The sequence below is a fragment of the Catharus ustulatus genome, assembly GCF_009819885.2.
Source record: "Catharus ustulatus isolate bCatUst1 chromosome Z unlocalized genomic scaffold, bCatUst1.pri.v2 scaffold_26_arrow_ctg1, whole genome shotgun sequence".
Taxonomy (NCBI): domain Eukaryota; kingdom Metazoa; phylum Chordata; class Aves; order Passeriformes; family Turdidae; genus Catharus; species Catharus ustulatus.
Window position 1 is genome coordinate 1,067,296 of NW_024879445.1, and position 12,012 is coordinate 1,079,307.

Sequence of the window (12,012 nt, forward strand, 5' to 3'; positions counted from 1 at the left end):
TCATTAAATCCCCCCTACAGCAATCCCAAAAACTCTACAGCTCCCAAAAACTCCCCAAACCCATTAATTCCCCCCTACAGCAATCCCAAAAACTCCACAGCTCCCAAAAACTCCCCAACCCCTTTAAATCCCCCTTACAGCAACCCCAAAAGCTCCATAACACCCCAGATCTCTCCACACCCATGAAAACACCTTACAGTGACCCCAAAAACTCCACAGCCCTCTAGACATCCCCAAACCCATTAAATCCCCCCTACAGCAATCCCAAAAGCTTCACAGCCCCCCAGACCTCCCCAAAACCATTAAAACACTTTAGAGTGACCCCCAAAACTCCACAACACCCCAGACCTCCCCAAAACCGTGAACTCCACCCCCTACAGTGACCCTAAAAACTCCACAGCCCCCCAGATCTCCCCAAACCCATTAATTCCCCCCTACAGCAATCCCAAAAACTCCACAGCTCCCAAAAACTCCCCAAACCCTTTAAATCCCCCTTACAGCAACCCAAAAACTCCACAGCCCCCCACACCTCCCCAAAACCATTAAATCCCCCCTACAGTGACCCCAAAAACTCCACAGCCCCCCAGATCTCCCCAAACCCATTAAAACACCTTACAGTGACCCCAAAAACTCCACAGCCCCCCAGACCTCCCCAAACCCATTAAATCTCCCCCTACAGCAACCCCAAAAGCTCCATAACACCCCAAACCTCCCCAAACCCTTTAAATCCCCCCTACAGCAACCCCAAAAACTCCACAGCCCCCCAGACCTCCCCAAACACATTAAAACACTTTAGAGTGACCCCCAAAACTCCACAGCCCCCCAGACCTCCCCAAACCCATGAAACCCCCAAACAGCTGCCCCAAACTCTCCTTAACACCCAAACCCATTAATTCCCCTACAGCCCCCTCAGACACCCCCAAAGCTCCCCCCAAGCCCCTTGTCCCCCTCCCCAGACCCCCCAAACCCACGATAATTCCCCCCATTTCCACCCAGCTGCCATCAGGAGGCGTTCCCACAGCTCTGGCGTGTCTCCAGCGTGCCAAAAGCTCCACTGCTAGGTGTGTAGCTGGCATTTCCTCCTGGGATCTGAGCAGCCAGAGGAGGATTTCATGGTCTTTAGTAAGAGAAATTAGCTGTTACTAAAATAACAGGGAGTGATAACACCCCATGGCAACAACTTACTGGGAAGGGCCCCAGTTGGGCTATGAGCTTAAGCTCTAGGGCTTGTCACGTTGGTGTCACAGGCAAGGGGGAAAATAGGGGAGAAATTAAAATGAAACCAAACCTAAATCTTGGAATGGTGCTCCTCAGAAATCCTGGGGTCGAACTTATAGATCCCATACATCCCTGGTGTGCAGGGTGTTGTGTGCAGTCAGTGCTGGGACATCAAATGTGAAGTCCAACCTGTTGGGACACAACATGTATTGCATATATAAATACTAAAAAAAAATTATACAGAAATACTTTTTAAATTGTGTTACTTCTTGCTTGGCTTCTGTTGTTGAACTACTTTATTTTATCTTCACCTGTGAGGAATTTCTCTCTCAATCTTCATCTGGATCAGCCTCCTTAGGCAGAAGAATTCTTTAGACCTGTACCAGAGGAGTAATTTACTCTGGAGCTCAGCAATAGGCTTCATTTATGTTATTTGCATAAAATTAATCCTAGTTCTGATCCACCAACAAAAATATTTCACGCACTGCACTTTGTACTTGTTTCGGACTTTTTAGCAAACTTGACACTGGTATTTTAGTTTGGTGGTTTAATAAAACAAGAAAGACAAATTTGCCTATTTATTAGAATTAAGAATTATTTATTTAATTAATTAAAAATCATTCTTTCTGCATCAAGCAGTCCTTCTGACTAGCTGCAACACCCTCCAAATTAAATTTACCTCCCAGGAGCAACACTTTTGAGACTTTCAACTGTTGCTACCTTTTGCATGATTGGCATCAGTATTTTCTAGATAGCCTGTGCCAAGTTGGGGTTGATATATATTGGGCTAATAAGAGAAGAAAAAAAATTAAAAAAGCAAGAAAGGAATGTGAATAACAGTAACTGGAAGAGAATACAAAACAAACGAAAAAAAATAATCAGAACTCTGAAAGATTTATTCAACTTTTATGTAAAATGGAAAAGGGAAAATTGCTAAAAACAGAAGGTGGAAACAAACCTTGTGACTGTACTTCCTTCAGTGCTGATTGGAAACTCTTGCCACTGGAGTGGAATAAAAACCTTAATGAAAAATGGATGCTGTTTGTGTACCTCTCAGTTTATTCCCTTTTGAACTTTCAGCACAGTCACAGGGCCCAAGAGCTCAACAGGTGAAGGCACAGAGTTGTCAGTACGAGTTGACAAAATTCATCTCCATTCACCAGCCCAGCAGTGACCACAGTCTTCAACAGGTCACTTTATTCTTCCTTTTCTGCCAGCAAGAGGAAAAATAACACTTCTTGTGTACCTCACAAAAGAAGAGTGGTATTACAGTGATTACTGGAAAATAGGGTTTGTTAACAATTTTGAAGGAGTAACTGTCTACTTACCAAGTTCTATCAATGGACAGAATTTTGGCTACTGAGTCTCCTGAACAAACACAGCAGAAAAATGCAGAATATCTTATTTTTAGTTCTTATTACATATTAGCACAGAAAAAGAAAGAAACTTTGTGTTATAGCACAAATTGAATGGTTTGAGCATGCTGTCCAGCAGCCTCACAAAACATTCCCAGAAGCATTTTGCTTTTGCTACACCATTATTTCTGATTTGACCCACCTGGCAATATTATTTTTTTTTACAAAACTTTGCAACACAGGTACTGCCAAGCACAAATTATCATCCCTTTTTGTCCTAGCAACATCACTCAGTGTCAGAAATTAAGAGTAATCAAAGAACAAAGTGTAAGAAGTAGCATTAGAATTGCTGTGAGGAATTACTTTGTCAGGAGATGAAGCACACAGAGGAAGATTCACGGAATGAAGGGTACATGGTGTTAATTCTGTCAGTCTGGGAGCTGTAGTGTCACCTTTTCTCCTTTGGAGAGTGGAGTGCTGCATGAACTGCTCGACTGATCAAGGGGTTTGGGCTGGAGCTGCGTTTCCTGGGACAAAAGAGCAGGATGAAGAGATGAAAAAGACATTTCAGAGGTCAGCCAGTCTGGCTGATAAAGGATTATTCTCCACAATCTCTATTTAGTTTAGTTCTAAAATTCCCAATCAACAAAGTTCCTACAACAACTGCAATTTACTCTGAAACGTTTTTCTTTTTGATAGGTGATAAAAATTTGGTAATTGCATCAATGATTTTGGCCATTCATCATCAATGATAATATATGAAAACTATATATATTCTAAATGCATGATGGTATATTTAGAGGAAAATTAAAAGGTCTGATGACCTTCTAATGCATAAAAGTGTATAAACATCTAAGCAGTGGCACAAGGAACAGGGCTATTAATGCTCTGGCATGACAGAGATGAGATGGAAACCCGAGGCATTTTTTCAGGCAAAAGGAGGAAGAGAGAGGAGAGAACCCCCCCACTTTGGGACTTCTTGTCCAGCAATTTCAGAGCCTCAGCAGATGCATTTCCCTTGGTAAAGAGGCACACACTGCAATCCACTGCAGTGCCCTGGCAACGGGACTGGAGATGACCAAGCTGATACCAGGTGCTGCAGGAACAGAATTTCACTCTGCTCAGCCTTATTTTTTCAGCCATGGCAACTCCTCTGCCAACTTCTACAGAAAATCAGGGCCCTCTCAGCCACTTTTTGCATGAGCCATGTCTCAAACCCCATGATTCTTCCCTAAGATAATCCAGAGAGACAGTAACAAAGCTAAAATTAGAAATCAGGAGCTGTAGCTTCCAAGGAAATGCACATTACGTGACGTTTTTTCATTACCACACGCATTTACTGTTAGCAAAAAATGGCCTAGAGAGAACACTCCACAGTGCAAAAAGCCTCCCCCAAAACTCAGGGGTGGGTGACAACACGATGTTGTAATCACCAAATTAAAAAAAAAAAAAAAGAAAAAAAAAACAGTAAAGAATGATATAAATAATTAATTAATTTTGATTATTAAATAATGGCTATAGCATCACAGCCTGTAGCTATAATGGCATCACCCAAACTTATGCAGCTGATTTTAAAAATTATGTGTGCAGTGAAAGTAGCAATCTATGAAGGCACCATAATCTGTTCAATGCACATAATACAATTAATAATTCTCCAGTATAACTTAATGAAGTAAAACTTTGCTTATGTTGTAAACTGCAAATTTAGATGGAACATTTCATTGATCACACATGGTGAAAAATCATCTTTACATATGAACTCTGGTATTTATTTGAAAGATTTGGCTGCTAACAGGGATGTTAAGAACAAAGAGAAACACTTTACCTCAGGAATATTTCAGAAAGAAATAAAATGAAAAAAAGCTTTGCCTTCCTGAGCTCTCCACACCCAGCAAATTACAAGGAAATTAGGGAGTGCACAGTTGGGAAAATGTCACATCACAAAACACCATTTGCATACAGAAGCTCTCCCTGAGTAGTGTGGTCTCCAGACTGGTGGAGTAGCTGTGGTTTACTATAAAAACAACAACCCTAGAACTATTTAAAACAGCAGTTTACAGCTAAAACAAAGATTTTACGTCCATTCTGTTGCAGTGCATTCTGCACACACTACCTTGGACTGCCTAGACAAGACTTTACCACTGAAAAATGTATGGTTTAACAGACTCTTTAATTCAAAAATAATTCCCGCAGCGTTTGCGTGGCAGAACAGCTTTGATGCCCCTCCCAAATTCTCAGACCTACAGGGAATTACAGAAACAGCTGGAATACACCTCCTGGAAATGGCTTAGGAAGGACAGTGCACAGGTGACCCCCTGGCCATGTTAACCCCACACCTCAAAAAGTAATATTGTAAATTTATTTGGGAGAGGAAGGTGGCTAGGCCAGCTGCTGCCTGGTGGAAGAGCAGCCTGGGCTAAGCCTCACGGAGGGCAGGATGATGGCTGGATGCAAGGAGGGCTCCTCCAGGACCCTCATCCTCCTCATTTCCTTCATTCCTCTCATTCCCTTTATCCCCTCATATGCCTTACAGCCCTCATCCCTTACACTCCCTGCATCCCGCCGTTCCCTCTCATTCCCTCATCCCCCAATTTCTCCCTCCTTCATTCCATCATGCCTTCATCCTTCTCATCCCTCCATTACCTCATCTCTCATCCCGTCATTTCTTCATTTCCTCATCTCTCTCATCCCCTTATCCCTCTCATCCTCCCACTTCCTCACTCCCTCATCCTTTGACTCCTTCATTCCCTCATGATCTCATCCCTCCAACTCCTTCTTTCCTTCATAGCCTCACTCCTTCATTCCCTCATGATTTCATTCCTCATCACTCCTTCATCCCCCCACTCCTTCATCCCCCCACTCCTTCATTCCCTCATCCCTCTCATTCCTTCATCTCATCATTGCTCTCATCCATCCCCTCATGCCTTCATTTCCTCATGATTTCATTTCTCATCCCTTCACTCCTTCACCCCTCGCCCCCATTCCCTGATCCCCATTCCCTCACTCCTCCATTCCCTCACTCCCCCATTTCCTCCCCTCCATTTTCCCTCTCACTTCTCTGTTCCCTCACTACTCCATTCCCTCACTCCTCCATTCCCCCCATTCCATCTTTCCCCCATTCCCTCACTCCTCCATTCCCCCATTCCCCCACCCCTCCATTCCCTCACCCCCATTCCCTCACTCCTCCATTCCCTCACTCCTCCATTACCTCACCTCCATTCCCTCACTCCCCCATTCCCTCATCCTCATTCCCTCACTCCTCCATTCCCTCACTCCCCCATTCCCTCACTCCTCCATTCCCTCATCCCCATTCCCTCACCCCTCCATTCCCTCACTCCTCCATTCCCTCACCTCCACTCCTTCACTCCTCCATTCCCTCACTCCCCCATTCCCTCATCCCCATTCCCTCACCCCCCATTCCCTCACTCCCCCATACTCTCACTCCTCCATTCCCTCATCCATTCCCTTCACTCCTCCATTCCCTCACCCCTCCACTCCCTCACCCCCATTCCGTCACTCCTCCATTCCCCCACTCCTCCATTCCCTCACTCCCCCATTCCCTCACCCCCATTCCCTCACTCCTCCATTCCCTCACTCCTCCATTCCCCCACTCCTCCATTCCCTCACTCCTCCATTCCCCCTCACCCTTTCCCTCATCCTCCATTCCCTCATTCCCTCACTCCTCCATTCCCTCACTCCTCCATTCCATCATTTCTCCATTCCCCCACTCCTCCATTCCCTCACTCCCCCATTCCCTCACTCCCCCATTCCCACTCACCCTTTCCCTCATCCTCCATTCCCTCACTCCCCCATTCCCTCTCACTCCACCATTCCCTCACTCCTCTCACCCCTCACCCCTCACTCTCCCCTTCCCGCGCTCCCGCCCCGCGCGCACGCGCACCCGGCCCTCGCCCCCCCCCCGCGGGGCTGCGCATGCGCGGCGGGGCGGGCGCGCTCCCGGAGCGGCGGGAGGAGGAGGAGGAGGAGGAGGAAAAGCAGGAAAAAGAGGAGGAAAAGGAAAAGGAGGAGGAGCACACGGTACGTGAGGGGCGGCGAGCGGGGCTGATCCCTCCCGCTCCCCCCGACCCTGTCTGCCGGGGCCGGGAAGACCGAGGAGAGGAGGAAAAGTAAAAATCAGTGCGGGGCTCCATCAGCCGGGCAGGCCCGTGAGGGGCTCGGGGCTCTTCCACAGAGTCTGGATAAGGGAAGGCTGAGAGGGGGTCTCATCCATCCACATAAACACCTCAAAGGGGTGTGAGAGCACGGGGCCGGGCTCTGCTCAGGGCTGCAGTGCCATACAATGAAGGGCAGGCAGTTCCAGCCCAGCAGGAGGAAGAACTCGTGTCCATGGAGGGGCAGAGCCCTGGAACAGCTGCCCAGGGAGGGCCTGGAGTGTCCCTGTGTGGAGCCAGCCCAGCCCAGCTGGACACGTTCCTGTGCCTCTGCTCCAGGGGATGGAGCAGAGCATCTCCAGAGCTCCCTTCCAGCCACAGATATCCTGGATTTCGTGATTTTTTGGTTTGTGAAGCACACAACTCTGCTGTAGCACTGTGAGGGAGCTGTGCACTCCTCACGTTTTCCAGTGAAGGAGGTTTGCATCCGTATGTCAGGGCACTTAGGGAATGAATTGCAGATACACCTGCACTGTCTGCTTCCTGCTTTTCCCCTTCCCTGGCATCCAAGAGGCACAGAGCAGAGCCTTGGGGTGGCTGCTGTTGGCAGTAATATGTTTCAGGTGATAGTAAATAAATTTTGTTGTGTGCAGATAGGGTGATGTTGTGACTCAGGGTCAGAAAACTGGAAAATAATGAGCACTGCGTGAGGTGCTGTGTCACCTGCATTTCTTGTTAAGGAGAGGTGTGATCTGGTTGTAATAGTTACAGGTTGTTGTGATAGCCGCTGACAGGACGAGGGGGATGGCTTTAGACTTAAAGAGTGGGTTTAGAGTAGATAATAGGGAGAAATAATTCCCTGGCAGGGTGGGCAGAGCAGCTGTGGCTGCTGCTGTATCCCTGGCAGTGACAAGGCCAGGGAGGTGTCCCTGCCTGTGGAACAAGATGAGTTTTATGGTTCCTTCCATCCAAACCGTTCTCTGATTCAGTGATTTGTTTGTGGTGCTGCCTGATGTCCACGGGCACATTAAACCAGCTCTGTTTATGACACATCCTCATTGAAATGAGCAGGGGGAGAGGGGAGACAAAGAGAAATGACCAAATTCTCTGAGAAAAAAAAATTATCCTTAAAACCCTGTTGAGAAAACCCTTTGAGGATCAGGGAGGGTTTTGAAGCCATATTTTTGGGCCATAGAGAGCTGCACTACACTATTAAAGAAATGTTAAAGTGCAGCTCCAGGCTGCCCAGTACAGAGAAGACACCACTCTAGTGGAACCAGTCCAGCAAAGAGCCCCAAAGATGATTAAGGGTGTTTGGTGTATGAGGAAAGGCTGAGAGAGCTGGGATGAGTCAGCCTGGAGAAGAGAAAGGTCAGTGTGGTCTTCTAAATGTCCAGGGAGGGAGGAAATAAAGATGGAGCCAAACTTTCTTCAGTCAAGACAACCCAAGAGGCAGCAAGCACAAACTGATAGGTAAATGTTTCCAGTTCAAACAGAAGAAAAAACATTCCCTGCTGTGGTAATTGAGCACTGAAGCAGGTTCACTAGAGAGGCTGTGGCATCTCCATCCTTGGGGATAATCAAAACCCAAGTGGAGATAATCCCAACAACCTGCTGCAGCTGACACTGCTGTGAGCAGGAGGAATGGACCAAAGGTTCTCTTCCAGCCTCAGCTGTACTGCAGATCCATGATTCCCTGGTGGAATTCAAGAAAAGTCTGTTTTATTTAAACAATGGGTTTTTTTTCCCACTATGCTTTGTTATTTTACTTTACTGTAAATCAGTGAGATTTCTTGGTTTTCCTTTTGTGTGCCAGCACTAACCTTCAGTTTGCTCTGCAGGTGTCCTGTGGCATGGCAGGTGAAGAAGGCTTCTTTCTGGAGGAGAAAAGATTCAAGCAGGACTGTGAAGAATTTGTTAAACACTCACAGCAGATAGGAGATGGCTGGGAGTGGAGAACTAGCAAGGTAAAACAACCAGAGTGTTGACTTTTAGAGACTCTTGGTGGACTTTTTGAGCTGTTAATATTCACTACAAGCTGGAACATCCTTTAGCAACTCAGGAAACAAACTTTTTACACAGCTGGTCCAAGACCATAGGTTGACCTGAGGGTTTAGGCCAATGTTCTGAATCCTGGCCAATCTGTCAAACCCTTTTTTCAGCTGTGGGCAGGACCAGGCAGTGAATGTGGTGGTGTCGCTGTGAAATTCAATCCCTCCTGCTCTGGGAAGCTGCCTGTGGTTTTATATCCCAGGCTCACTTTTAACCCTTTAGGCTGAAAGAGCACATTAGCCTTTTTTCTAGATCCTTGGCTTAATATTTTCACTACTATACCTGTCAGTTGCATACAGCAACCAGAAATATCTGCCATTATTAGTGATCAATTCTCATTATTTGCTGCTTCTTCATAAATTTCAAGCCTCTACAATAATAACTACATATTGTTTCTAGGTCATTAATCAAAATTTTAAATAGTACAGGGCTAAGACTAGTCCCAAAGGACCCCATTAGGATCACTTCTTTTGTGGTGATTTCCCCATTTTTTAAGTTACACTTGAGATCTGTGAATTAATAAATTTTCATCCTGTAGCACGTGTAAAGATTAGTGTGGGATTTAAAAAAATAAATAAATTTATACTTCCACTTGTGGAATCCACAGATATCTTAGGGAATTCTGAGCATGTGTTGTTCCAACTTGTATGTTTATCAACCACACATGTCTTCTGGAATTGCACTGACAAATTCTGTTTTCTTTAAGATAAATGCTGTTGCTATACATATTTTTTCATCTACTGAATTCCTTATGACTTTTCTTATTTTGCTCGGTATTACAAACTAATACAGTGTAAGTATACAAATTAGCCAGTATATGTAAATATATATTGATACAGTATATAAATATGTATTGTTACAGTATATGAAGAGATATTGATACATGCTAACTTTCTCTTGCACGTAGGTTTTCATGTTTACTTTTTTAATGTATTCTTTCTATTGTGCTCTAGTTGTTTTTTTTTTTTTTTTAAGAGTTTAATGGCTGTAGTTGTTTCCCATGCTTTCATGGATTTTTTACAGAAAAGTCATGCTTTTTCCAGCGTGTGTCACAATTTTTACATGTGTAGTTGTACATTAATATTTGTAACCCTTTCATCACAGACAATGAGAATTTCAGTAAGAGGGAGGACCTTGGACTTAAACTTGTTCTGTTCAGGAGTTTTTTAAAAGAGTGCAAATATTAGCCAAGTGTTACAATGCACCCTTTCTTGCAGAAAACCATTTGAAACTTTAGATTTCAGTCCAAGACTATATTTGTGAGGATTTATTCAACAAAGAAAGATGCTCTGAGCCTCTACTGGGAATTTAATACGTGGGTCAACATCTGAACTTTCTGTGAAATAAGAAGCTTTGCTGGAAATAGCAGAATGAGATCGATTTTTTGTTCTCATAAAAAAAAAAAAAATTCTTGGAGGGTTGTTTTCTTTTTTTAATGGGCCAAGTTGGCGACTGTGTGATTTCAGTGTGTGATAAAAACCTGGCCATAGAGACCATCCATGTATAGTGTGGAGTGAGAAGAAAGCTTTTCCTCAACAAGATGTCTCATTGTCTTTTTGCCTTTTTTTTTTTTTTTAAATTTTTTTTTAAACCAGTATATGTGTTGTGGGTAGTTTGGGGCACTCTTAATTTTTGCTGATGTAATGCACTTGGATCCCATTCCTCATTCCTGCCTCACGTGAATAGACCCATTGATAGCAGTGAGACCACACAAGTGAACCAGAACTGTGTTCCTGTGTTCCCGTGTTTTCTGTGGAGATTAAATTTAGATGATGAAATACTCATTGTTCTCACCGAGCTGGCTCTCGGTGCATAAGCTCACATGGCCCAAGCAGAACCCTGTATTTATAGCTGTAAGTGAAATGTTCCAAATGATGTTATTTTTATAATGTGTTTTCTTGGTTTGGGTTTTTTTCCCTACCGGAAGAAAGCTGTAAAAAAGCCTGGAGCACCTCTTCTGCAGGAGCTGGTGGAGCTGAGCTTGGGTGCTGCTGTAGGGATGGATGGTTAAATCTTGCTGAGATGTCACTGAAGCAAACGAGGCCCTGTTTGCCCTCTGCTCTGTGTTTGCTTCACATTTAGTGAGGTTAATCCAGGTAATCATACCAAGAGCTGCATTAGTTCCATTTGATTTTGGTGCAGCTGCAATAGGAAGGGACTCCCTTTGCATGTTGGTGGGATCAAGGTTCTGGCTGCAGCTTTGATTTGTAGGGGTGAAGAAGTGTTCAGAGCACAAAACAGTGCAGCAGGAGGGGTGCTCCTCCTCCCTGACTGTTCTGACACACTGCTACTATGTCCATCCATCCATCCATCCATCCATCCATCCATCCATCCATCCATCCATCCATCCATCCATCCATCCATCCATCCATCATTTCTTCGTGGCACTCTCAGACTGCCAAGGCTGTGAAGTTTGCACTCTGTTGGGAGGAAGAACCGGTTCAGGGAGGCAGAGGCTCACAACCCTCGCTGTGCTGTGGGGCATTTCACTTCTGTGGGTGGCTGCTCTTGGTGGGACAAATCCCAGTGCAGGTATCTTTCCTCCTGCTGGCACTCTTGGGAATTTCATGAGGAGATGCTTGAGAGGGACGAGGAGAGGGTGTTGAGAGTGAAAGAAGTGGATTTTCTGTCACCCATTTAGGCTTAGTTTTCCTTTCACCATTCTCTGTGCTCTCCCTGCACAGCTTGTACTTGGCTCTGCAGCCAGGACGTGCAGGGAAGTTTGGTGTGTTCGTGCTCTTAATGAGATTTATTGAGAAAATAAGGCATGCAGGAGGAGAAGTGAGCAATGTAATTGCCTATAGTGTTATCCATGCTTAAAAGTCAATGGGAAAAATACATGTAGAGAGCGTTATCCTTTTTTTTTTTAATGCATGAAACTTGATCAGAACAAAGTAAACAAGTAGCTCGTAGTGGACTTTGGAGATATAATCTGCAATGTCTTAGGAAAGAGAGAAGTAGTGTGTCAGTATGAAACCTGTGATGGTTTAAAGGTCAAAATAAATGGCATAAACTGTGTCAGCAATGACAAATTAACCAAAGAGTTGAATCATAGTTAAATTTGCAGTCTTGTCAAGTAATTTAATGCTATGTTAATGAATTTTGTAGCGAGACTGTTTTGAATGGAATCCTTTTTCTTCAGATGTTGTGCATATGCTCTCTGTTTGTCTAAAATAAAATGTAATGAAACAGCTAATAAACCCCCAATTTATTTGTTTCCTTTGAGAAATAAAGCCTTGAGATACAACTACTGTTCTTTGTACCCTGAACATGCT

At 44.6% G+C, this 12,012-nt stretch overlaps 1 protein-coding gene and 1 long non-coding RNA gene across 3 annotated transcripts in view; one reads left to right on the forward strand and one right to left on the reverse strand.

Moving 5' to 3' along the window:
- Window positions 1-986: 986 nt before the first annotated feature.
- Window positions 987-5,266, reverse strand: LOC117011167. 2 transcript variants are annotated; one of them, XR_004420883.1, is made up of 6 exons: window positions 5,217-5,266; window positions 2,547-3,100; window positions 2,269-2,428; window positions 1,530-1,595; window positions 1,289-1,407; window positions 987-1,117 (listed from the first exon to the last, which is right to left on the reverse strand). It is a non-coding gene; the product is annotated as an uncharacterized LOC117011167 (long non-coding RNA). The 2 variants fall into 2 exon arrangements; XR_004420882.1 differs by having other exon boundaries at window positions 2,269-3,100.
- Window positions 5,267-6,576: 1,310 nt separating this feature from the next.
- The window catches only part of ATG10 (autophagy related 10), a 60,147-nt gene continuing 54,711 nt past the window's right edge, over window positions 6,577-12,012 (forward strand). The window contains exons 1-2 of the mRNA XM_033086464.1: window positions 6,577-6,611; window positions 8,527-8,652. Of these exons, the coding sequence (XP_032942355.1) occupies window positions 8,539-8,652 (114 nt within the window). The 5' untranslated portion in view covers window positions 6,577-6,611; window positions 8,527-8,538. The remainder of the gene's footprint in view (window positions 6,612-8,526; window positions 8,653-12,012) is intronic.